The sequence below is a fragment of the Mycena indigotica genome, assembly GCF_014461135.1.
Source record: "Mycena indigotica strain 171206Taipei chromosome Unknown Mind.scaff0004, whole genome shotgun sequence".
Lineage (NCBI taxonomy): Eukaryota > Fungi > Basidiomycota > Agaricomycetes > Agaricales > Mycenaceae > Mycena > Mycena indigotica.
The window spans coordinates 356461-382287 of NW_023503003.1; the positions used below are offsets into that span (position 1 = coordinate 356461).

Below are 25827 nucleotides of genomic sequence, written 5' to 3' on the forward strand. Positions count from 1 at the left end.
TACGGAAATACACGGAGGGACCGACCTAGCAGGGGAGGATCCAAAGAGAAGAAACTCTAAGTGTCCGCCTGCTAGGGTGCCAACTATATACTGGTCGTCCGTAACTGCCGACGTAGAGCGCAGAAGGCCTGAGCGGTGTCGCAAGCTCTGTCCCAAGGTGATCGTTGGGAGGGTCTTGACGGATCGGTGATTGTGCGGGCGAAGGAGGCTGTGGACGATGGTTGGGGTGGGTCGGAGCGTCCGAGGGGGCGCCGGTCGGATGCGCCTCGGATGCGTTCGGAGGGTCCGAAGGAGGCCGAAGCGGGGGTTCCCCTGACAGAGGATGGAAACCATGTCAGGCTGTTCTATTAGCCACTTCATTCTACCAGAACCTGTGAAGCCCTATGTAGATCAATCTCTCTCCCAGTATATATCTTATCAAAAATCAGTTTTGCCTGATACTTATTCAGTAAGCAATTACTAATTTGTCTTTTGGTCCAACTTGACTGAGAGAAATGAGTTGTTGTCCTTGAACTGAAAATTGACTAAAAATAGTTGTCTTAGGTCAAGGAAAAGTTGTACCCACCTGCCAGAAAAGTTACCCTTGCCTTAAATCGGTCACTTTCTAAGTTGTCTAATAGTTTGCCAAGTTGTTCTCAACCTAAGTTGTCCCATACAAAAGTTGTCCTGATGTGGTATAAAGTTGTCTTGATATAAGTGCCACTTGTATCAAAAAAAAGTTGTCAATAATTGAAGTTGTCTCAAAATTATGCATGTCATTTTCCTAAAGATGTTGTTTATTAATGTTACAGTATATTGCCCATACCAGGCAACGCTCCAGGCGCTCGCCATCTCCGACACTGTTGGAACACACATTCTGCTTGCGTATAACGCCGAAGAGAACTCGAAGATACCACAGCTCACCTTCCCCTGTCTCACGCGCTTTGCTGGGCCATCGGCACTAGCTGAAAACTGGCTACTGCATTCGCCCATCGAGCATCTGGTGATCCCCTGCTTCGCTGTGCCAGATGGCATGGTGAGAGATGTTCTGCATGTCATCAACGCCGCCAACCTCACATCATGCGCCTTCTTCGTGGACGGGTGGGACGCGGCCAGTGCGCCATTTGCCGCTCTTGCTGCCCATGCGCCAGGCATCAATATGCTCACTGTGTTTACCAATGGAGATGGTGGTGTGGAGGCGTACGAGGTACAGTACTACCCTGCCCCCAATTGAAATTGCTGAGCTGTCACAGGCCTTCCTGCTGTCGATCGACCCCTTCCTTGCGCAACTGACCAGCTTGTCGACGCTGCAGCTGCCAAGCTCGGGCCGTCACGCTGCGGAGACGAACCAACTTGCGGACTCGGAGGGCACTACTTCAGAGATCACGCATCTCCGCCGCTGGGCAAAGTGCTGCCCGACTCTGATCTACGTCAGGCTCAGTAAATACTGGAGTTGGGCGGCACACATGGGCACATGGCTCAACCCGGACAAAATTGATGGGACGTGGCGGATTGGTACGGACTCGGAGGTCGGCAAGCACAAGTCCAACTCGGAGTCTGACGACGAGAGAGATGTTGCTGGTGACGCCACGTGGCACAAGCGCTTGCAAGAAGTAGAGGCAGTGATGGGTCACACTTTATCTCTCGTTTCATGCACCCTTCTATGAGACTTCCTCCAAGGTTTAATTGCACTTTTCGAATGAATATAATTGATCCTGATTTGTCTAATAACGAGCGAACGCATGGCCATATGTCATTATCTTACTCGTCAACGCAGAACGACATTAAGCGCTGCCCGTGAACACCTGCAGGAGCACCAGCGTGAGTCCGCGCACGTATAATGTCGGGCATTAGATGCGAAACAAGTCGGCTGCAATGGGAAATGGACATCACAAGTTCGACACTCGAGATCAGCGGTTCAGAAGAGCGGATCGTCAAGCCCAGTGAAATGTAGTTTTGCTGATGAAACGTTCTTGGAGGGAGATCGCAGGGGGGATGGTGCCAACATCGTTGCTTGTCAGTTGCTGTACTGGCTCCCGTCAGACCAAAGAACGACAGAGGAGAAAGACACATTTGTTCTACCAAAGCCTCTGGTTTTCGCGTTAGTCAGCGGTGCTATACACTGGCAGTTAGCGTCGAGGCCTCACCGCTGCATGTTCCAGCCGTCATGTCTGCAAGTGATAGTAGGCAAAGGAGCTTCAAGCCACGCGCATAGGATTTAGCGCTGGGGGACAGGTGTCGCAAGCAATTGGTTCAGAGAGGGCATTGGCAGTCACAGCTGTTCGTCGTTCAAGTTGTCGTTTTTCGCGTTCTCATCATCACGGCGACTTGCTGCAGGTCGGCGGGTGAATGCTCAGAAAATGCAAGGACAGTGAGCCACGCACCTGCATTCACGTATTGGCTAGCCTCCGTGGATATCGCCACCCGCTCTTGTCTTCCATCCCCAGCCAAATCCAAGTTTGGCGCAATCTTCCAGCGAATCAGCTTGGCCTCTGGATTAAAACAAGGCCATAGGCTTACCAAAGACCCAGGGCAACGCGCTCGAGGCTCCGTGGAGTACTGCGCTGGATGCGCGCGCTGCACTGCACGTCGTCGTGGAGGCGCTGAGCAAGCGTGTGAGTGCTGATCGGCTCTCGGCTCAGCGTAACACCGTGACGGATGCGTATCACCCGTTCTTCCGCTCCACGACGACGGGCGCGTGAGCGCTGTGTATAAGCAGCCTCGAGGGGCCATGCTTCCTTCCGCATCTTCTAACTGCTGGTGCGTCGCTCTAGTCCCCCGCTCATATCCCCACGCTGGCAGCTTCCACTCGTTAGCTCACCAAGAGCCAGTGTTCCAACCGCAGTGCTTTCGACGGGGAGGGGTGCAGAGGCGTTGGCGCCAGGATGGAAGCGGAACCAGAGGTATGCCCCGTACGATCTGGGGCGCAAAAGAACTCCGTGGGTGGTAGTGGGAAAAAGATCAAGGTGCGTGCTCAGCGCTTCTTCCTGTTCGCATTCTCAACAACAAGAAGGTGGACACATTGGCCGACCGAGCGCGGCTTGCATGGAACTGGCGATTGTCCCATGGACTGCTGGTACTCTTTTCTCCACTACCCCCGCAGTGCGCCGAACGCCATATCTACGCGATGTCAACTGCTTCACCTCAAATCCCCCGCTGGTAGGCTCGGATTCCACTCCCTGAACTTCTCTATCGCGACAGCCGCTGCTTCCCTCACCACCCAGTGCTCCCATCCTTGCCGTGTCTCGTCGGCAGCCCAAAGAACACCATGCCTACGTCATCAAATCGCGGAGCAAGCGCCACGGCCAATCGTTGTGCGGCTCGTAGACTCTATCCGCCACCCTTGCGACAAGCCGACACGCGGACTCGCGCCACCACTTGGACTCGATGGACACCCTGCGAATCTCCGCTGAGTGGGTAGTGTCGCGGGACATGTCGAGGCAGGAGAGAATCGCGTTGCTGCTTCTCAGCGCCGTCGTTGCTTGCAGTCGAAGGAGGAATGGGACGGGGCCGTCGAGTCCTCTCGACGTAATAGGAGCGGCTCGTGGTCGCTGTCAACGTCAGTCGTCGCCGTTTCGTTCGGTGTGTGCGAGTAAATGGCATGTTGGGGGTCGCCGTATGTCCCCGAGCTCCGAATGATCTGGTCAATGGCTGATGCTAGCATCGCCTCCAATTCTCCATCTCCGACTCGATACGAGCTTTGAGCTGCGCGCCGCGCGGCGAGGCACATAGCGGGCCAAGGTACCGCCAAAGCGGGAACGGACTGGTCGTGATGGATGGTTCGCGGAGCATGCGACTTGGGGAGATCCTAGCTTGGAAAACATGACCAACGCTTCAACTGCCCGCGATCGGCCCAGTTTATACTGACCTGCGCGACGAGCAAGCAGGCCAGGGCCGCTGCGTCGACTCGGAGGGAGACGTGCCATGCTGCAACGAACGTGATGCCGCTTGGATTCGTGTCGCTAGATGGACTCAGTTGCCTTGTGATTCTGTATATGTCGTACGAATTTTTTTCCCGCTAGGAGTTATTCGTATCTGTCACGAGGCCTCGTGACACAGGTCCACGTGCAGCCCACGTAATATGTGATTGACATTCCGCTTCTTGCTCTTGACGCTCATGAGTCAGATTCCACAGAGGCCCACCCTTGAACAAGTGCCGCCATGGTGCAAAGTAAGTTATCATCCTTCAACAAGTGCTTACAACTAGCCCAAAACCCGTAGCAAATCGCTCTGGCGGCCTGCTCTCCGACGTGCTCCGTCCCTGATTTCAATCGATTTCTCCGCGTATGGACAGAAGCAAGCCCTACAGTACGCTCCACACTACTTCCTGTGCTCTTATACGTCTTTGATCCCGCTCGAATTCCTTCGCCAGTGGCGCTGGAGACTGGCGCAGCTGGATACCCTCTTGCAATGGCCTGTGTGCGTCGGGTCTGGCGAGCACTTGTGCAATTATCCTTTAACAAGACAGAGGACCCGAACGGCATCATGATGGACCTAGTTCAAGTCGTTGTTCCTTGGTACGACTTCTTCAGCACCTTCCATGCTTCTCTCGACATCCCCATCAATGACAATGTTGGCACACAAATAAGCGCCACCCAGCTTCGCGCCGAGCTCCTTCATGGCTTCATACGCTTCATGAACTCATTACACTCTCGTGACCCCCAGAGTGGGCCTTTCCAGTCGTGGGAAACCAGGCACGAGCAGTTTCTTTCGACACCCCGATGGCTGCATCTTGTTATGCAGGCATGGATGCTGTTCATGTCCGAGCTTGCACATGTCAAAGGGCATCCCGCTCTCGAACCCATCACCACCTGTGTTCAGCTTCTGCCCCAGAATGCCGACCGCGGCCATCTATCGGAAATCATCAACAGCATCGATGGGAGTTTGAAGGGTCTGTTCACATTTCTCAAGGCTCATCTCCGCGTTGTCCGGTCTATACTACCGCTGGGCAACCCCGCGACATTGATAGCCCTATTTTATCCCCTGGGCCTATTCAAGATGCTGCATGTTCTCTCAGCAATGACATCGGAACCGGAATCACCACCTGCACTCATCAACCTGGCAAGTCACACGACCGCAGACGAACTATACTCGTGCCGTCTGGCGGGCGATCTTCTCCCTATGCTGACCATCTTGTATGGGGTCCAACCACCACACCCGGACGTCCATCATGCTCTGTGGGCAGAGACGGTGCGCCTGATGCTGGAAGTGGTCGATATCATGATGCGCACCCATCCACGTGTGATTCGCTATGCGCTGAGGCAGGACCTCCTACGGCATGTGCTTCCGTGCGTGCGCCTTCTGCCCGATGATGCCATTCTCGCTGCATTTTCCAACATATTCTCACTGCTGATTCCCGCTGCGTTGCTCCACCGGAGTGTGCTCCCTGCGCTTGCTATTAGCATAGAAGTCCTGGAGGCTGAGACTGCTCAAAAGCCGCTGTTCCAGCTTATAAAAACGTCAACCCTTGGGCCCATGTGGACGAAGATGACGGGGCTTGTTGGAGACCACCACAAGATTTTCCTCCGGTGTGAAATGCCTGCAGAGGTCAACCAGTTCTATGGCCACGACCATTATCGTGCATGTGATAATCCAATTTGTGGTCTAATCAAGGATGCATCTGAGTTCCGCCGATGTTCGGGCTGCCTCTCCTGCTGAACGTGTGGACGTGGTCCATGCGTGACCCGGAGTCGCACGCCAAACTACTGCAGGACAACCCGGATCTGGATGTGTGGCGTGACCGTGCGCGGCGGAGCCGTGGGCGCCTTCTGCTATATGTGATCAGTGTGTCGATTGGCCCGGAACGCACCATGGCTATCCTCATCCCGCTGCGCATGAACATGTCATTCCTTGGCGACATGGCAGCGCGTTTGACGCGGCGCCTCACACGTCGAGAAGGGGGCATGGCAGCAGAGCTATTGCAAATTCAGCAGGCATTCATCGATAGTGCTGACAGGTGGCCGAAGAAGTTGCTTGATATATTCCAATACTAGCGCGTAGCGAAGGTCTCACCTACAACTTGAACCTATGACTTCCTAACTTCAATAGACGCAGTTCTTCTTAGTATTGCGTGAACACAAGCCAGATCGATTGCTGGAAGACTGCACAGCCCTTCCTATTATACGGCGGGCTCGCTAGCCGCGCCGTGTAGGAAGGAAAACTAGGAGCTAGTTGTAAGCGGAGCGGACGTGCACAAGGAGGAGAGGCTATATAGCACTCTCGCAAGAAACTTATGCACAGCGTGAACCAGTAGAAAAGACCAAGAGAGCAGCAAAAAGGATCGAGAGCGGGATAGCGATACCAATCTAGGTAGACGAGTGAGTGAAAAGCCCCGAGCAAGAAACATGACGATCCACTGGTTCGTCATGCTGGCAGCCGTTATTCGAGTCGTCATGTGGAGGTGCAGGCCGCGGTGGGAAAGTCCCCCGCCGCTAGCTACCCCTAGTACTGCCGCGACCACGCCATATGGGCAAGATTCGAGCTCTGCCAGTGCGCTGTGCATAGCCAGCAGAGAACGTCAGTCAGCACTCAGATCGGAGGCAGATAATCATGCGCACCTGCCCTTTGGCTTCTCTCCTGGCAGTGGCTTCTCGTGAGTCGTGACGTTGCGGAGTTGTACATATGCATGGGAAGTCGTGAGGAGACCCAGAGCTGTCCAAACACCACAACGTGCTCGCGTAGTTTGACTGCCAGCTTCCGCTGGGTCCGCTTGCCGCAAACGCCCTTCGATTGCCTATGACGCTGCGGTCAGTGTCGTTAGTACGCAGCAGCGGGCACACACAGGGCCCTCTGTGCCCATCTCTCCGTCAAGCTAAGATCTGTTGGCTATGCCGCGTGGCACAGAAAGTTGGGTCGTGCCGAATAGCGTGCCAGGCGAAAATCTGGCTTGTTTTGTCGTTCACTTTGGCGAAGATAAGTGGACCTCACCCAGCGGAAAGAGACCACTACGCACCTTACTATCCCAATGGTCTCTTCCACCGAATCTCCCGCCGCGCGCCACACCTTGCCCATGATCTCGACCTGCTGATTCCACCTTTGGCGTTGGCGCAATCTTCTCATGAATGAGCCCGGATTGTAGATGGAAACAAGGCTATACACGCACCAAAGCCCCGTGCCAGACCGCTTGAGCATCGGTCCAGTACCGCGCTGGATGCGCGCGCTGCATTGCGCGTCGTCGTGGAGGCGCTGCGAGAGCGTGTGAGCGCTGATCGGCTCTCGGCTCGGCGTAACACCGTGACGGATGCATATCACCGGTTCTTCCGCTCCACGACGACCTGCGCGTGAGCGCTGTGTATGCGGTGCATTCGGCGACTTCGAGGAGGATCAAGGAGCTCCACTCTGGCGCCAAAGGATAGAAGGATGGCATTTCCGGATACGATGCAGTGATAATGACGCTGATCGGACTGGTGCGTGGAATACAGCATATGCATGACCGCTCATGTGCCTTAACGTTGCTATCTAGCTTGCTCGACCAGCTGCCGTTACTGCGCCTCACCATCTATCCGTGTGGCCGGCTTTGAGGGACAGGCTCTATTGGGCGATCGGATCGGTTCGTGGCGACCACATCTTCCCTCAACGTGGCTGGTGCCAGTGCACATGCGCACTGGCACATGGAGTACATGCGGCAAATTCGCCTTCTCTTGTCTTGAGCCATGGCCTCCGAATCGTATCCACCTTCAAGCGACCACTTCTTCTCCTCAAGGCTCCTTCCTACCTCGGTGGAATGCGAGCACATCTTCGCCTTACTCCGGAACCGCTCCACACTGTCTTCAGGGCTAAACGAGATCAGAAGCTTTCCCGCGAAGGCTACTCCGGACTTGCTGAAGTACGAGGCGACAATCGCGGAGGTGCAGTCGATCCTAACGCGGTTGCGCAACGAACAACGTCAACTCCAGCGCTATGCCCAGGCCTGCGCCAGCATCTTTTCCCCCATCCGTCAGCTTCCGCCTGAACTGCTGTTGCCCATCCTCAAAGACTGCGTCAGCGATATTCCAGTAAATGCACAACCCCACCTTGACATCGACACGGACCGGGGCGCTGCAGCACGCTTTGCTGGACCGCCACTTGCCATGGACTCGGAGGACAGGCTGATGTTATTCCGGGCTGCAAAACAGGGCTGGGTGCTCCTCTCCACCGTCTGCTTGTATTGGCAGAGGCTCATCTTCGGGGCCCCCCACATCTGGGCGAATATCGAGATCATGGGACTGAAACCTCAATATGATTTGCTTGTGGCGGAGTTTGTGCGCCTCACTGTGGCTCGTGCTGGAGACGAGCTGTCGCTCGATGTTGTGGCGAAGCTCCATTTCCCTGCATGGCCGCCACAGCGCCACACGCTACAAGTCCTATGCATGCACTCTACCCGCTGGCGATCCCTTGTGCTGATAGGAAATCACAGCGACTTTCGGGGCCCTTGAAGAAGCACGGGGCCGGCTTCATCGCTTGGAAAGCGTCGAAATAAAGTTCAGTGCCTACGACAACCATTTTATTTCGCAATGGGATGTCCTTCGGAGTGCCCCGGTCCTGAACAGGGTGATCTTCGATATCGGCAGCAACTTAGGGCCGCCGCAGCTTCCGTGGCAGCAGCTCCGTGATATTAGGGTCACTTTTACGGACTCGACTGCAAGTTCCAATGCGCTCTCCTTCTTGGAACAATGCCCCGCATCGTGTACCATCACAATGTATGGTGCAATAAAGACATTTCATGGGTGGCCGGACAGCGGCGGTGCTCTCCACTCTGATATCTCAAGGCTCGTGGTAGTAAACGATAACCCCGCTCGCCTTCATCTGTATTCCCATTCCAAGACCACTCTCCTAGGAAAGCTCTTCGGCCGGCTTGTGCTGCCAAATCTGCGCACACTGAAATTTGCAATTGCCGACGCGGGGCTGCCTGCAGCACCGTGGGACGCTAAGGGCTTTCGAAAGCTCGCCAGCCACGCCGAAAACCTCACGACACTTCAACTGTGCAACATCGCCATTCCGCCCGTCGCACTGCTGGCCGCCTTGCATGCTGTGCCACGCCTCGGTGAACTCTGGGTGGAGGACGTCGAGCTCTGCGGCGGAAAGAATCCCGTGGTGCTCAACGACACTGTGTTTGCGACGTTGCGCGACGACATGGCATTGGTGCCTATGCTTCGGAAGCTTAGTGTGGTGTCGTACTTCCAGTTCAAAGCGGAGCTCCTTGCGCAGTGCCTGCTCGCACGGGCCCAGCTGGTCACCGATGTGAGCTTGGACGGTGCAGTCCAGTTTTCCTTTGAGGCTTGTGTGCTTGTTGAGACGTGCGATGAGGATGCGTATATTGCCCGTGCCATTGAGCTGATTGAACTTGTGGAGGATGTGTTATTTGCTGAGATCAGTCCAGAGGATGAGAGATTAGAGATTGGGTTGTACTACGATGTTGCCAAGTGGCGTGATGTGTGCATAGTCACTTGAAGCATGTAGCTATTGTACACCGGCACATATGCAACAGAATCATGTTAAATGTCTCCTCGGACGCGTATTGACGCGTCTAATGCATCATATGGACACGTTCTTCGTTGGTTATTTATTGTTTACAGCCACACGATTCCAAGCTACCTCTACGCTGAACAAAATGCATGTAAAATTTCAATACAATCACTTCTCTTCATGCCTCAGCTCCGGCGGCAGCGGCACATGGGGGAACTGCACGGGACGGGGGCGGGAGTGCTTAACTTTGCGCTCAAAGAGACCGCACTCGGTGCAGACAATCTTGCCGACGGAGAGCTTGCTGCGGCGCCAAGTGCTGCTTTCAGTCGTCCAGCAGTTGAAGCAGCACGGGCGGAGTGTCACGCGGTCGGTCCCTTCCACGCCGGGGGGACCGAGGCCGGCAGAGACATTTTGTGAGCTGGTTGGTGGGCGTTGTTGCGGGAGCGGCACTGAGTGGTTCCGGTTGGGCGGCAGGGGGCATGAGGCGGTCCCCGGAGGCGATGCGGGAGGTGTACTGGGCACACTTGGGTGCTGTGTGCCGCATCAACGTGTGTTGAACGAGCAAAGCGAGGGTTACGCACATGCTCTGCAGCCTCAGACATGCTGGAGGTGGAGTTGGTAATCAGGGCGGCGACCAGCGGAGAACGGGGCGGATTCAATGCGGAGAGACAAACTTTCAGATTCCAGATAGGTCCCCACCAGGCGTTTCTATACGCCCTACCGCAACCCGCGGGTGATCTTCTGATCGGACGTTGAGCCCCCCAATGTATTGCTCGCGAGCGACGAATTGTCCTTCTCTTGTTTGATTCTGGGTCCGCTGATGGACTGAGGTCCACCCATAATTCCCCGAGACGCCAGTCCCAAAAGAACCGTCTCCGCCCTCTGCTGGATTTGACCAACAAGAACATCACGAGCACGTCTCTGCACACGCCTTGAGATGGATGCAACATCCAGTAAGAGAGCGATTAGAAGATGGCATGGAAGTCAACGACGCGTTCGCAAGATGCTCGATGGGGGAGATTGGAGTGTAAGTATTCCAATAGGAAGGGTCGGAAAAGGCCGCGAACTTGACGTGTCGTAGTCTTGCATAGATGTGAACACGAGTTTGGGCTGAGAATAGTGGATACGAGTGGTCGTTGTCGCAAATATCATGTAAGAGGTGCGTCTGAACAGTGAAATGGGTATTGCACTGAGTACTATCAGCACGACGCACCACCCACACATCATATCCTTCGAGCTTTCTCTCTCCTCTTCTCCAGGCTCTCCTCGATCAGTGAGCTAGATGACGAAGACCTGAGAGAAAAGTAAGCAGCCCTGCTGGAATCTGAGGCGGAGGACGTACTCGTGGTGGGATGCTCCAGCCAGCATTACTCTTTGAATCCCCACTCTCGACTCCACCGTCTCCCAGTTCTCGTCTAGCTGTCGTGGGCTATGTGTGGAGACGCAGGTCGTTGTCGGTGAGCAGCGGCGAGGCTATACGAGGCGCGGGGCTCGGGAGCTCGAATAACGCTGAATCCCTCATCATTGAGGCCACTGTCGTCAGTGTCAACGGAGTTCTGCAGACAACACGGTCAGGAAACGAGAAGACTACAAGGCCCGCGCTGGGACGTACCACTATGGCCAGGAACTCTTCATCCAGCCCAGCTATCTTCTCTAAGACTCCCGCAAATGGGCGCTGTGGGGACAGCGAGGAGGAAACTCTGGCGGATGTCAAGGTCGACAGTCAGCGCTCCATATGAACAGCTGGGGAGCATACCAAGCCGTGTGCGCTACGCGCTCTGCATACGATGGTCGAGTCGCAAGAGAGAGGTGTTCCCGCGGACTGCAACGCGAGGTGGTGGTGGAGCGGAAGAAGAAAAAGATGGGCCGATCACGCCGCGTCACACGTCAAATTCTTCTTCTTAACGACCACTCACGTCGACGTCCCACAGCCTGGCGAAAAGCATCCCCTCAGCTGGGCAACACGGCTTGCGGGCCAACGCAGCCGCTATCCCTCCCCCCATCTCTCCCAAACCGCGAAGACGACTGGTGCGTTTCAAGAGCCACTTACGGGACTCTGGCGGACTTAGGATGTGTGAGGAGGAAAGGTGACGTAGAGCAGGGTGGTGGAATAGATTGCCGGCGGGTGCATGAAGAGATGCGCGGGAAGCGCGCATAACGACGACCGATGAACATGGGGGGTGTTCGGCGCCCATAGGCGACGACGGCGACGCCGTGGAAACGGTGACGAGGCCAGGGGTTAGTCGTTGGCAAGGTGCCGCAAGCACTTGAAGTATTCTTCACGGATAGTCTGCGAAAATGGGTGAGCATGGGCGGGACAGCCAAGCTAATTGATAACGCACCGCGAACACCACGAAGATCTCTGAATTCGAGCCCGGACTCCCCAGAATAGCGCGCTCGGCGACAGATTCCCTCCCCACCCAGCCCTCTCGACCCGCCTCCCATCGTCGTTATTGGCAGCGGTGCCACATCATCGGCCGTAAAGCTCCATACAGGCCCATGGATACGCTCTGCACGAGCGCGCAATGGTTCGCCTGGCATGGGTGCATCGTCAGCAGCAGCCGTGCGAAACAAGCCGGGTAGACGCACTCGACACCGGCTTCCTTGCGGCTTCCTTCTCTCTCCGTCCAGTCGGGCTCTCTCTCTCTCTCCCAGACGAGACAAAGATTGGATTGCATGCGGACAGCGCCACGCGCACACGAGCTCTTGCACCGCAAGGCATTGCCGCATTCCCGCTCCTGCGGGCAACGCCGGGACGCGTTCACGTCCCACCAGATGGTGGTTCGGGAAGAAGAAGTGATTGGCGTGGCACGTGCAACACGGCATGGTCCGTGCGCGGCCGTCAACTACGCGCGGATCCTCGCTTCTTGCTTCCCTTCCCCCTTGTGCTTGCGCGGCTCTGTGGCTGGCGCGCAGGGTCCAAACTGGGGCTGTGGAGAGGACCAGCTGTTGGGGGGATGTCATGATCTGGTGCGCTGCCTTGCGCTTCTTCTGAACGGTTTGGAATGAAGGGACTCATCCAGTTTGAATCCAGATGCGCCTAGCGCCTAAACGTCACAAGGATAGGCACTGTGCAGCTCTGCTTGCGCGTAGTGGCCTCTATCGACGATCTGGTCTCCTCGTAGGAATAGGATGGCGAGGGAAGGAAGAGGGGGGAAAGCCATGTACTCGCTCCCGTCGGAGCAGAATTGACGAATAGCGAGAAGCTTTACAATGTGTGTGCCCTCCGCCTTTGTCTCCAGGTTATCTTAGCATATGAGCGGTCTAGGCAGCCTACTTACACACGCGCGTGTTGTACCTTACATCTATGGGCAGATCATATTTCCCGTGCAAATCGTAACCACGAACGGCGCGAGTCCGCACGACACACAACAAGCGCGCGATTCAGCGCCACCTCTGCATACCTTTTCCCGTCAACTTCTCAGCCACGACACGGTATGCTCCCAAATTCGTGGCCCAAAACAAACTCTCTTTACTGACCCCTTCCTAGCCACGGAATGCAACCCGCATTTTGCCGTCGCCAATTGATTGGTGGAAGACCGTAGACCCAGAGTCTATGACTTTACTCCTGGCGGATTGGTCTTGTCAGTGCGTGAAAATCCGCGACCGCGCACTCTCTCGCGACACGCCGACAAGCTTGCGGATACTCTAAGTTGCGTACACAGAAGCAATATACGGGAACTCAACTTCTAAATGTAACTGCTCTACAGTTCCTCCTGCCCGCCCTGACCTTCTCCCCCCTGTAATGCTGCATTTCGTTCAAAAAAAAAAATGAAGTCAATGGTGCAACAAAGGATTATATTGACTGTCAGACGCGATGATTACAGAGGAGTGCAGCATCATTATAATTTAGACTTAAATCTAAGAAATTATCTCTGATGCTAGATCAATACTTGAAATGTGTAGGCAGCAAGCTACAATTGAATGATAACTCCATTCATTATCTCCACCACCAAGTGTCCATCCCAAGTCGTGAAGTTTTGACTATTTCAAGCCCAATCCTTACTAGCTGGGGTGTGTGTGCATTGCGCAATCCGCGCCGAACCATACCCGAGCCAGACAATCTCCTGAATGCATACCCCCATCAGCTTTTGTCGACCTGTGCCTTGGCCTCGGTAAGGAAGAACGGGGCGGAGTCAGCAGCACATTGGAAGCAGAGAGATGCAACTGCATTAACATCCCTGCCGACCGCTGGACGAAGGTCGTTAACCCAGCCCTGATGGATTTGCGCGTCTGAACATCGCTGGTGAGCCTCAACCAACGCCAGCGAACCTCACACACAGCCGTCACGGTCTCTCACGCGTTGGACATGGCCGCCTCTGCGGCGCCTGCTCTGCTCATTCCCAGGCCCAACTCTGAGCCTGTACTCCATGTCCTCTTCCGAGCCACCGACAACCGTTTGTTGTTCTGCGGCGCCTACGCCCGCATGAAGCAAGGCGTTGTTGGTCGCCTAAGAACCCGCAATAATTGTAGACAAACCGAGCAGGGTTGTCATGGCCAACGTAAAGAGCAACTGCCGTTTTTGTCGACAGAAGATGCCTTGTGACCCGCCGAACAAGATGCTCTGCACACCCCCTGCGACGCCAATGGGGGTCAGTGAAGACTTTGGTTATCGTCGCCACATGGTCAGAGTTTCGCGTGAAGGCGGCGATGGACGCAGGCTGCCTCCTCGTTGCAGACTGGGTCTTTGCACAGAGATGGTTGGAATTTCCGGACCGTCTTCGTCATCCACAGTGGAGTCGGGAAAATTGCCAGACCATATTTGACCATATAAGTGCGAAGCAAGAGGATAGAGCAACCCTGTAAGCGCAGTCAATAAGGAAATAGCAGCACTGGAATTCGCCGTACCAGTCGCCGGTCGCGGCACTAGTTGTTGCATGCCCTTTGGATTACGCATAGCTACGGTGGGTTTCGAGTTTTCCAACGAGCGGAGCAACGCAGAGCAGGAATAGCCTCAAGCATCCGCGAGAGCTATCGTCATCGTCGTTGTCGTCGACGAAATAGACTCGGGTATGAAGGTCTGTCGGCGGTTTCATGGTGATTAGAGATGGGGTTTCTGGAACACATCTCGACTTTCGTGGGCCTTTTATACCTTTCGCCACTGTGTACACGCGGCCTTCGACGAGCTTCGATGACATTCTGCTGACTCTATGTTGTCAGGGGACGCGCGTCGCAAGGCGATGCTAAATGATTCCGTGTGTGGGTCCGTCGCGAGGCATTGCTTGATTGCTTGAACGAACAATGACTGTGTGTGTGCCGCAGTGTGTTGTTTCCACCTGTGGACTCATAGGCAGATTAGTCAAACGTGGCCTGAGAGCAGTGATAGAATCCCCAGCAGATATGGCGAAGCTGGAGTCTGAGTGGAGGCACACAGTGTCCGCGGCGTTACGCATAGCATTAATCGGGTCGATCTGCCGGTTGGACGATATAGAGGGCATATTAATGTTATTGGGGCTGATTGGGAGACACCAGAGTAACGTCATGATTTCGAGTCCCAAAACCTGAAGTACATCCACGAGCCTGTGCGAAGGCGTCAACACAACGAAACTAAGGCGAGCGGGTCACGTACTGAGAGCAAACTCTGCACCCATTGGTCATCGGCGCCGTGGCAAGCTGGACTGGCCTAGTTGTTGGTCGCAAGGAGGCAATCGTGCTCCGCACCCAGGAACAAGACCACGGGGCGCTGCACGGTGTTACATGGCTGACAACTCGAGTTTATTCTTGGGCAAAGAGAACAATAACGCACCTGTTGCCATAGCAGTCTCTTCGTCTTCCCCCCGCAATTCGGGAGCGAAATAATAGAAACAGCGATAGGGTCCCTCTTGGCTAGGCGCTACGATCCACCTCCGAGTCGCCCGCCCAGGCACCGCCTCCGAGTCCTTTGACAGACACCCTAGAAGTATGTGACTGGTAGTTGTCTTGAAAGTTGAGACGTGCCAACGAGCGGCGTATTGAAGGAATGAAGTCGGAAATCCGGCGCTGGCACCTTCCTACTGTTGAGAATGGGAGCAAGAAGAGGGGCCGAGCACGCACCTTTCTCTGCTACACCACGGTCCCCACCCGCGGAGTACTCTTCCATGAAGAGCGCCAACAATCCCGACCCTCCTCCGATCTCACAGGCGCGGCGGTTGCGGCACTGGCTCCTGGTGGCCCGTGGGGCTACCGAGTGGAAGCTGGCGTTGGGCGGCTTGGCAGTGAACCTCGGTCCGAGTCAGGAGTTGTGACGCGGATATGTGCGGGTACAATCAACGCACCAGTGATGAGAAGAGCCCCGCTGAAGGGAGCAGGGCAGCTTATCGCGTCGAGTCTGCCCAACAGCGCGCATACACAGCGTCCACGCGCTCGTCGTCGTGGAGCGGAAGAACCAGTGATACGCATCCGTCACGGCGTCACGCCGAGCCGAGAGCCGATCACCGCTCACACGCTTGCTCAGCGCCTCCACGACTATGCCCAGTGCAGCGCGCGCATCCAGCGCGGTATGGGACGGATGCTCAAGCAGCCTTGCATGGGTGTTCGGTGCATGTGCGGCTTGGGTTTCAGCCGCGAGCCAGGCTAGTTTGACGCGGGGCTATTGTGAGGTGCTCCTTTTCCGTGCGTAAGGTCTGCTCATGTGCGCCAAAGTGAACCATGCAATGCAAGGACGAAACGAAGAAGAGTCCCTGGTGCTATGGAAGAGCTCGCAGGGCTCGGGGAGAATCGTCAGTGTGCCCGCTGCTGCCAGCGTCATCGGCATCGGCGCCACATCGCCAGCCGACTAGCAGCAAGCGAGCGTGGATCGACCTCGCGATCGGTGCGCCTCCCATCCAAATCCAAATTCTGAGATATCCTTGACGCGAGGAACGAGCGGCTCAAGGGTATCTGCGGATAAGTTAGATAGAGATGTGTCGAGTAGGCTATCATGTGACTCACTTTCGACTTCCTCTCGGCCCTCGACACGTCTCGCCAGCCCTTTTTCTCTTTGGCTCCTCGACTAAGACCCTCTTTCTCCACGTCACCATGCCAGAGAGGAGCCCTAGCCCTACGGCCGCGCCGCCCAGAACGCGCCGCACTCACTCCTCGGCCAACGTCATCGAGGCCCTCCACAACCTCAGCTCTTCCCAGAAACGCGCCGAAAATGAGAAGATAGAAGCGAGAAACGCGCTCAGGGCGGAGAAAAAACTCCAACACGCGCGGGACCCCGACACCTACTCTGACGCCTCGGACAATGAGTCCCTCATCACGGTCGAAGACGAGTCGTCAGTCTGGGACAGGCTCCTCTCCAAGGCCTCCCCCCGCACGGCTTTCGAGGCCATCGCAAAATTCGGCGATGTGATGTCAGGCAAGAGAAAGGCCCCGGACCAAGCCCAGCCTGTGGCGAAGAGATTGCGAGAAGAAACACGCCTTGTACCCGGCCTTGCCCTCCCAGTCACCTTCCACCGCTTCCTCCACGACCTTTTCCGCCTCGATATGGAATGCCCCCTCTCCCTCTTCACCACCTCCTCCCTCCGCTACATCGCTACCAATGCCGCCACCCTGCCCACAAAGAAGATCAACGCGCCCGAGGGAGTCGACAAGCGCCCTGTGGTCCTTGATGTGGGTGATTTCCAGAAGAATGTCTTGGACGAGAACAACTTGGATCGGGGCCAGTGGATCGAGGCCAGCAAGAATTTCCTTTTGTTCGTGGCGAAGCCCAGCCCGGAGCGCGCCCGAACGTTACACGGACCATTTCGCTTTCTTCGAGCAGCACCAAGACGGCGAAGACCTTTTCCCGGCCATCCTCAAAACGGACATCAAACTGCGCTCCCAATACCTCCTCTCCCCCTTCATTTTCGATGTTGCTTTCTACAGCTCCCACCTCCAGTCCGCCGTCGTCGACCTGAAGATCGCACGTGCTAGGTTGACCCAGCCCACGGCTCCGCTTGCCCTCCAGGCCCCCCGACTCCCATCCTCCGCCGTCTTGCGTGTGGGCCGGGGGCCCTCTCTTGCGAGGCGGGGGCGGCCTCCCGGCACGCCCTTCCTTTCGGCCAGGCACCGGGGTGGGAGCGCGCGACCCCGTCTGCCTCATCTGCGCTAGATCGGGCCACACGGGGCCAACCTGTTCCTCCAGATCCCTCCCTGACGGGAAAGCCACCTTCAGCGAATTCAAGAACGACTCTATCGTCACCAAAGTTGGCGCGCTTGACCTCTGCAGGAACTGGAACACCCGCGGCGAGGGTTTCTCGAGTTGCACCCACAACAGAGAGCGTGTCCACCAGTGCTCCTTCTGTGGCGACAGATCCCATCACGCTTTCAGCTGGTCTTGCCAACGTAACCCCCTCGCTGTCTGACGATGAAGCAGACTCTTTCTTGCGATCCTTCTTGCCACCCCCTGCTTTCGATGAAGAGATTTTCTCCCGCGTAATCACGCCTTACGACCCAGATGCGTTCCTCGACTTGCTGTCCTCGCTTAATCTTCTTGGCACCCACGGCTCCCTGCCTGACAAACTACGACGAGGTTTCCCGATGGGTGACTTCCCGGTCCTCAACGAGACCAAAATTTTCCCCAACCACCCGTCGACTGCCAACCACAACGCTTTCGTTAACGACTATTTGCACGAGGAGGTCGAAGCGGGCCGTATGAGTGGCCCCTTTTCCCGAGAGAAGACGGAGTCTATTCTTAAGGGCCATTTCCAATGTTCTCCACTCATCATCGCGGTTCAACCCCAAGGCCCAGGCGAACCGGACAAACTCCGGCTCTGCCGCCACCTCTCGAAAGGCGACCATTCTCACCCGTCCACCAATTTTTTTCGTTGACAAAGACAAATTCCCCACCAAGTTCGGCACCGCCTCTGACGTAGCCGAAATTGTGAGTCCACACCCCCTGCTCTGCATCCTCTCCCTTCTCTGCTCTGTCCTCCATGCTCTGCACCATTACGTCCCATACTCTGTATTCTCGTACACGTATCTCTGATATATGACTCGATTCTGCCGCCCTGCTGCCCTGTTTGCCTCCTGGCCCTCGTCTTCCCCTTGCCTTGCTGCTGATCTCTCAATCTTACCTCCCTTTACTCAAATTCCACCCCCAGATTGCCTCTGCCCCCCCGGGAACTCAGGCCATGGTCCTCGATATTGCAAAATTCCACAGAACTTGTCCCATCCTGCCCGCCCACAAGCGCTGGTTCGTTCTCCAAGGCCCTTTGGGCTTCTATATCGACCACTGCTGCCCATTCGGTTGCGCCTCTTCCAGCAGCAACGCAGGCCTTATTGGCTCCGCCATCATCGACATCTGGGAAGCCCTTGGATTTGCCCCCGCCAACCGTTATGAAGATGATATCATGTCGGTCCGCCAGCCTACACCAGCAGCGCATTCCCCCGCAGGGCCCCCCTTCGCACTTCTGGTACTCCGCCTCCCGCCCCGAAGCCCTCCTTGCCATCCAACCGCTGCGCATCCCTTGGCATCCTACCAAGTGGACTGAATACCTCTTCGAATTGGTTTACATTGGCTTCCTCTGGAACTTCCCAAACAAAACGGTGGCTCTGCCCGAGGACAAGCGCCTAAAATTTCTCAAGCGCATACATGATTTCCGATCCATCTGCAAATCTGGCAGATGCCAACTCCTCCACGCTCAGAAGATCCATGGCTCCCTCTGCCACATCTCCTTTGTCCACCCCCAAGGTCGCTCCTATTTGCCTGCCCTCACCTCCTTCATTATTGCGTTTGAGGGCAACACTTTCAAAACCCGGCGGCCCCCGCCGTCAGTTTACTCCTCCCTGGCTTGGTGGGAGTCCACCCTCTCCGTCCCAAGCGTTTCTCGCTCCATCGCCCCCAAAGGCCCTCGCCAAGACCGCCTCCTCTTCGTGGACGCCTCTACAGCTTGGGGGATTGGTCTCTGGTTAGACGGCTGCTGGGGAGCCTGGAAGGGGACGGGCAACTGGAAGTCGCGCCAGCGTCACATCGGCTGGCTCGAGACTGTGGCCATCGAGCTGCTTGTCCTCACGCTGGAGAGCCTAGACTTTGAAAATGCCTATCTCCTTGTCCACTCTGACAACCAGGGCGTCATCGGCGCCTTCGACAAGGGCCGCAGCCGCAACCCCGACATTAACCTTTCTTTACGCCGTATTTTCGTGGCCCTGGCCGCCCGTAACATAGCCCTAGACTTAGTTTACATCCCCTCAGCCAACAACCCTGCTGACCCTCTTTCGAGGGGCATCCTTCCCAAAGCTGCCTCCCGTATCTCACCTTTGCCTTGCCTCCCGTCGGACCTAGCTACCTTTTTCGTACCCTCGTAATCATTAGCATGTGACCGCGTATTCTGTCTTCGCTTACCACCATGTCCAGAGATTTATCGCACCACCTGCCTCCTCCCGTCCCCATGCCCCGGCAGCACGCGCCGCAGTCTCGGACTCTCCGGGCTCCAGTTCCCCCGCCGCTCGCCACTAGCAGCCTAGCCCCGCCCACCCCCATGCCCCTGTCCCGGTCTCCACTTGAACCGCTCTCCCGTTTCTATCCCACACAGTCCCGCCCCGCCCCACGCCCAAAGCCATACACCATACCCAGACCCGCGCACTCTGCCTCCTTTCCCCCACCGCCTTCCCTGCCGGCCAAGCCCTCGCAAACCCAAACATGGGAATAATATCGCGCCCAGCGACTTTCGGCCTCCAGCCCTTGCCAAAGATCGGCTCCGCACATGGTCTTCCCCCTTCTCCCGTGCCAAGGAGGCCGAGCTCAGAGCCTCACTCCCAGCAGACGAAGTCAACCGCATATACGCTGCCATTTTTCGCTGCGTTTGCGCCGGACACGCAATCTACCTACGCCGCGGGACTCCTCCGCTTTCATCAATACTGCGACAGCATCTCCATTGACGAGGAAGCCCGTATGCCCGCCTCGGCCGCCCTCATCTCAGCCTTTGTATCCAAGCACGTCGGCCTAGTTGGGGGAGACACCGTCAAGTCCTGGCTCTCCGGACTTCGGGCCTGGCACGACGTTCATCAAGCAGCCTGGCCGGGCGGCGAACCCTGGGTGAAACTCATCCGACGCACAGCAAACAAGCAGGGCACCGCTTTCAAAAAGGCCCAGCGGGGCCCAGTCACCGTCCAGCACCTCGTCGCTCTCCGCTCCAAACTTAAGCTCAATATCCCCTTCGACGCAGCTGTCTGGGCTCTGGCCTGCGCAGCTTTCTGGGGCTGTCGTAGGCTAGGCGAGCTTACTATCCCCTCTGTCAACGCTTTTGACCCCCTCTTGCATGTTGCCCGCGGCGCCGATACCAAGCGAATCAAGCACGGTGGTGCTCGCGCTTCTTCCTTCCACATCCCTTGGACCAAATCCACCCGCGAAAGAGGCGGCACGGTCATCCTCACTGATCGAGACGACCCACTTTGCCCAGTCGAAGCCCTCCAGAATCATCTTTTTGTCAACAGCAACATCCCGGAAGAAGCCCCACTTTTTGCCTTCCGCCACGCAGACGGCCGTTGGCTTCCTATGACCAAGCCATGGTTCTTGGCTCGCTGCACCGAGATTTGGAAGGAGTGTGAATTGCTGGCGGTTGCAGGCCACAGTTTCCGTATCGGCGGCTCTACCGAGCTCCTCTTGGCCGGCGTCCCCTGCGACATTGTGGCAGCAACCGGAGGCTGGACTTCCCTGGCCTTCCTGCTTTACTGGCGAAAACTCGAACACATTATCGCAATGGCCGTCGGCAAGGCTTACGACAAGAAAAAGATTGAAGAAGTTGCTCTGGCTTTCGAACAATTCCGCATTGACCACAATATCACCTTAACCCCCGAAGAAAACTGCTAGTTTAGGTCCTGTACCCGTTCCCACCGTGCAATCCATTCCCTTCCCTTTCTCCCTTCCCTTTCTCCCCCTCTTCTCCTCTTCTCCTCCTTTCTTCTCTTCTCTCCCTTGCCCAGCCCATTCGTTGGGTAGCCGGGCAGAGCCTGCGGCGCTGCCCACCCTTGTGAGCTGCGCTTCGGGTTGCTAGATTTGGGCAGCCCGCAGGCCCCCGGTCTTTCACGCGCTCAGAGTCGGCAGCCCAGGCGTCCCAGGCGCTCGCTCGAGCCGAGTCGTGTTTCCCTCGGGACGGCCCAAGCTCTCTGCTCACCTCGTCGCCCGCGCCGGCCTCGCCGGCCCGCTGCCCGGGTGCGCCGACTCTTTCCCCCACTAGCGGTCACTAGTGTGCCCGCTAGCCGCGAGGCAAACTCTTTTAGAGTTTGCCGGTCCTTTCCTTCTCCCATGGACTCGTGACCCAGCCATCTAACTTATTCTGAGATATCCTTGACGCGAGGAACGAGCGGCTCAAGGGTATCTGCGGATAAGTTAGATAGAGATGTGTCGAGTAGGCTATCATGTGACTCACTTTCGACTTCCTCTCGGCCCTCGACACGTCTCGCCAGCCCTTTTTCTCCCCGCCCTCCGCTTCCCTGTCTCAGTGTGTGCTAGATTTGGGCAGCCCGCAGGCCCCCGGTCTTTCACGCGCTCAGAGTCGGCAGCCCAGGCGTCCCAGGCGCTCGCTCGAGCCGAGTCGTGTTTCCCTCGGGACGGCCCAAGCTCTCTGCTCACCTCGTCGCCCGCGCCGGCCTCGCCGGCCCGCTGCCCGGGTGCGCCGACTCTTTCCCCCACTAGCGGTCACTAGTGTGCCCGCTAGCCGCGAGGCAAACTCTTTTAGAGTTTGCCGGTCCTTTCCTTCTCCCATGGACTCGTGACCCAGCCATCTAACTTATCCCTGGCGTCCCCCGTTCTTCGTCGCTGACAAACGTCAGCGTGCCATCCAAAACAGCCTGAGGCCCGCTGCGCCATGCCGCCCGCGTCTTACAATGCGGTGGGCATGTTATAAGAGGCGTGGCCAACGGTGACCGTGCCCTTTTCGTCCCTGGTGTCCCGCACCGACTGTGCCAGCCTCCGCCATGTGCTTCTTTTGGGGAGGTCGATCGCTCCGATCGTCGTCGAGTTGACTGGAGCGTGTTTTGCAGGGCTCTCAGGCACCACTGCGCTCTGCTGGCGCCAGCTGGACTATACCTACTAATCACCTGCGGGTCAGCGAGGAACGCAGGGAGAGGACGGCAACCCGCGTGCGGACCCCGAAATGCTCTGCTCACTCGCGACTCTGCCTCTGCAGCACACCTGCCCACTTCTGCGCTCTCACGATCCTTGGGAAGCTGTCGCCTTTGCTCGCCTTTCTACCGTGCTTTTGCGTGCATTCTAAGACTAAACGGCGCGAAAATACCTGGGTCAGCTGTGGAGAAGAGACGTAGCGTCTCTAAGGGTGCGTCGGGGTCGTTTTGTTTCCTGTTCTCATTGCCCAATCAAGGCGTGTCTTCAGCTGCCCCATTCCGCGCATGTCCGCCGGCGATTGAGCAGCCGCGACCAAACGAGGAAGGGTGGCAGCGTATCAGGCGCAAACGGGGTCAGTGCGGACACGAATCGCTTTCAACTTTCAAGCCAGTGAGACTCTGCGGGTTGCCATCTTCTCCAAGCTGAAGACAAGGCCTTAGCTAGGAAATGGGGGACAAACCGATCATGCACCTTTATAAGCCAGCGGCGTCTCTTCTCCACAGGTGCCCTGCTTGGTTTGAGTCCATTTCCGCGGTTTACTTCTATAATACCAGCAAAAGCGCGTCGGGTCGCGGGAGAAAGACAAGCAAAGTCAATGTCTTTCCCAGGACTGCGACGAGGAAGAATTTGGCGAGCGTGCCGATACTATTGTGAGTGAGCGGAGTTCCCACACACGGAAGTACAAGGACGCGCCAGTCTCTCCCCCTTCGCATGCGCCATGCATCGCCGCTGGTCCCGACTGCTGTCCCGGGACAGCCACCCGGCCCGGTCCCAGTGCTCGTCCTCGCGTAACCAGAGCTTGGATGCATATATGGAACCGCCCCGCACCGTGACGACCGTCGACCCTCAGCGTGAGTAGTGGGACGAAAGAAACGTCTCCATGTCGCAACCCCGCGCACGCCGTCCCCGTCCAGCAGGGCCCGCGCTATCAATGACAAGGCATCACCGCCGACACCACAGGACCGCACCACAGGACGAGCGTCACACCCGGATAGTTCCTCCACAACTGCTTCTCATTGCAGGCTACCTCGCCAACGCGGACGGGTGTTGGGGGAACCAGCGAGCTTGTGCCTTGGAATCGAATGTCATGGTACAGGACGACTTAATAGCTGCTGGGTCTGTAAAAATAACTGTGCTGTGAAGTAGCAAGGAAAACAAGCATGGTGTATTACTGTCTGAGTGACCTCGCAGGAAGACAGGGGATCCATGGGAAGATGAGTGGGACCGACCTCGATCTGATCAAATCTTTAATTTGCAAATCACGTTTCATCGATGTGACACTCTTCCTTCCGAACACCCATGATCTCTGCCTCGTGCGTCGCGTGCGGCTTCACGCCCTCGGCTATAATGCCATCCCTGACCGACGAAGCTGATCTTCGTGCTCTTCTTCGCGCACAAGGGCTGCTGGAACCCGCCATTGCGGCACGCCTCCTGACAACTGTCGATTCGGGGAACCTGGAGCTTGTCCGATACGACGAGGCGATAGCCAAGTTGCGAAAGGTGGTGGGGGAGCTAGTCTTGCAGCGCACAAAGCTTCAGCGCTACGTGGAGGGCTGTTCCTCCCTCCTCAACGCTCCGATTCGCCGCGTTCCGACAGAGATTCTGCTGGAAATTTTCAAGGCCGTGGCAGCTATGCATGAGGAGGAGGAGGAGATGGGGGGAGAATGACAGAGAGGGGAGGGAGGTGGAGAGGTTAGCAAGAAGCCACTTATTGGTGCTATCAAAGGTATGTGGTCACCCGTCTGTTGACTTGGTTCATTGATGATGATTTTCCCGTCTGCAGGTGTGTAGCCGCTGGCACCACACTGTGATGGAGAGCCCAGCTCTGTGGTCGCGGATTATAGTTGACACAGACAACTGGCCACTGACGGACAAAGCCGTCATTTCTCGCAATCTGGGGCTGCTATCCACTTCCTTAACCCGAAGCGGCTCACATCCGCTGGATGTCGACATCATTATCGGATCGCCGCTCCAGGAAGACTGGCATTCAGCTTCAACAAAGACGGTTGCACTTCTCAGTGAGCATGGACACCGCTGGAGAACTCTGTTCCTCTGGTGTGCCACTCCTTCCTACATCAAAATCATGGAACTGGCTCGGGGAAAGCTCAACTCACTCGTCAAACTGGAGCTCGTTGTATCTAGGATTTCGCTGTGGCACTCCGAGTCTGCAGCGCCAACGGATATCTTCCTTGACTGTCCGTCTCTCCGGAAGGTCATCTTCTGCGGTGATTCGAAGTACATCCCAGCGCTACCTGCCGCGCAGCTGTCCTCATTTTTTGTATTTCTCTGAGAGAGCACCAATGGTCGACCTCCATGCACTCCCCCTCGCACAAGTAGGGCGCCAATGCAAAGGCCTACTCTGGTCGCGGAGGATAACGAGGAGGCCGCAATGCAGCTCTCGGGCCTGTATACATTCTTCTCGCGCTTGTCTTGCTTCATGAAACTCAAATATCTGCTTCTGGACGATGTCACCCTGCCGACTGATGCATTGTTGAACATTTATCATCTGCTGCCGTCTCTTGAGGTCCTGCATATTGTCTGTCGCTTCTCCCGACAGCCTGTGGCTTTTGAAAACACCAGAGCTTTGGCGAAGCTGCGGAAATTGGTGCTGAAGATAGAATCCCAGCACACCGTGACCACCACCATCACCCTCACTGTGTATCGAGCATTCTTCGGCTCTGCAATGCTGAAAGAGCTCGACCTGTCCTGCAATGCACGTGCATGGAGCGAGGACCCACACGACATCCCTACATTTCCCACCGTGACGCACGTCAGATTCTACCCCAACCTTACCGTCCAGCCAGTGTTTGCCTCCCTGCTTCCCAAGTTTCCTGTGCTCGAAGATTTGACTATCGTGGGCATATCTAGCACGCATCCAGCCATCTCAGACATTGTTTCAGGGTGCCGGTCATTGGTCAGCACCGTTGCGCATCTGTCAACGGGGTCTTCTGCTGTGGTGGAGCTTTTCATCTATGGTAATAAATCCGCCCTCAGGACGCTTAACTTTCCGCCGGGAGATGATGTCTCAACACTGTGCAAGCTAATACAAACGTCCCACCCGCTGTTGGTGTGTCTTTCGCTGGACGTGCCAACCGCGAAGTCATCTCTCCTCGCGCCTATGTGGGCCTGCCTGCCTGCGCTGAGCCATAGGTGTTATATTTTTACAAATGCAACTAGCTACAGCTAGCATAACGGTTGTCAAATACACTGAGCAGGGCTTTTTGTCACATATGTCACATTCCTTCAAAGGCTTATTTTATTTATTTAAGACTACTATTATGGGAATTGATGATGGAATTGATGGCATCTAGATAATGTCATCAATGTGGAAAGATTTTTGATTGCCATCAAAAGTTTTGATGATTGTAACCAGCTACATCATTTCTGTCCAAATTGGG

At 56.2% G+C, this 25827-nt stretch overlaps 4 protein-coding genes across 4 annotated transcripts; 3 read left to right on the top strand and 1 right to left on the bottom strand.

Annotated features, from left to right (window-relative positions):
- Positions 1-1740: 1740 nt before the first annotated feature.
- MIND_00409300 (uncharacterized protein) lies at positions 1741-2148 on the bottom strand (the record flags this gene model as incomplete). Its single annotated transcript, XM_037360917.1, has 2 exons — positions 1741-2069; positions 2127-2148. 2 exons carry the CDS (start codon positions 2146-2148, stop codon positions 1741-1743), a joined length of 351 nt encoding a protein of 116 aa, XP_037221209.1.
- A 5483-nt stretch (positions 2149-7631) lies between these two features.
- MIND_00409400 (F-box domain-containing protein) lies at positions 7632-9408 on the top strand (the record flags this gene model as incomplete). The annotated part of the gene is made up of 2 exons (XM_037360918.1): positions 7632-8318; positions 8365-9408. The coding sequence occupies 2 exons, from the start codon at positions 7632-7634 to the stop codon at positions 9406-9408; spliced, it is 1731 nt and encodes a 576-aa protein (XP_037221210.1).
- A 9089-nt stretch (positions 9409-18497) lies between these two features.
- MIND_00409500 (uncharacterized protein) lies at positions 18498-21175 on the top strand (the record flags this gene model as incomplete). The annotated part of the gene is made up of 4 exons (XM_037360919.1): positions 18498-18722; positions 18760-19667; positions 19721-19881; positions 19923-21175. The coding sequence occupies 4 exons, from the start codon at positions 18498-18500 to the stop codon at positions 21173-21175; spliced, it is 2547 nt and encodes an 848-aa protein (XP_037221211.1).
- Positions 21176-24125: 2950 nt separating this feature from the next.
- On the top strand, positions 24126-24719 carry MIND_00409600 (uncharacterized protein; the record flags this gene model as incomplete). The annotated part of the gene is made up of 1 exon (XM_037360920.1): positions 24126-24719. Exon 1 carries the CDS (start codon positions 24240-24242, stop codon positions 24717-24719), a length of 480 nt encoding a protein of 159 aa, XP_037221212.1. The 5' UTR covers positions 24126-24239.
- Positions 24720-25827: the final 1108 nt, after the last annotated feature.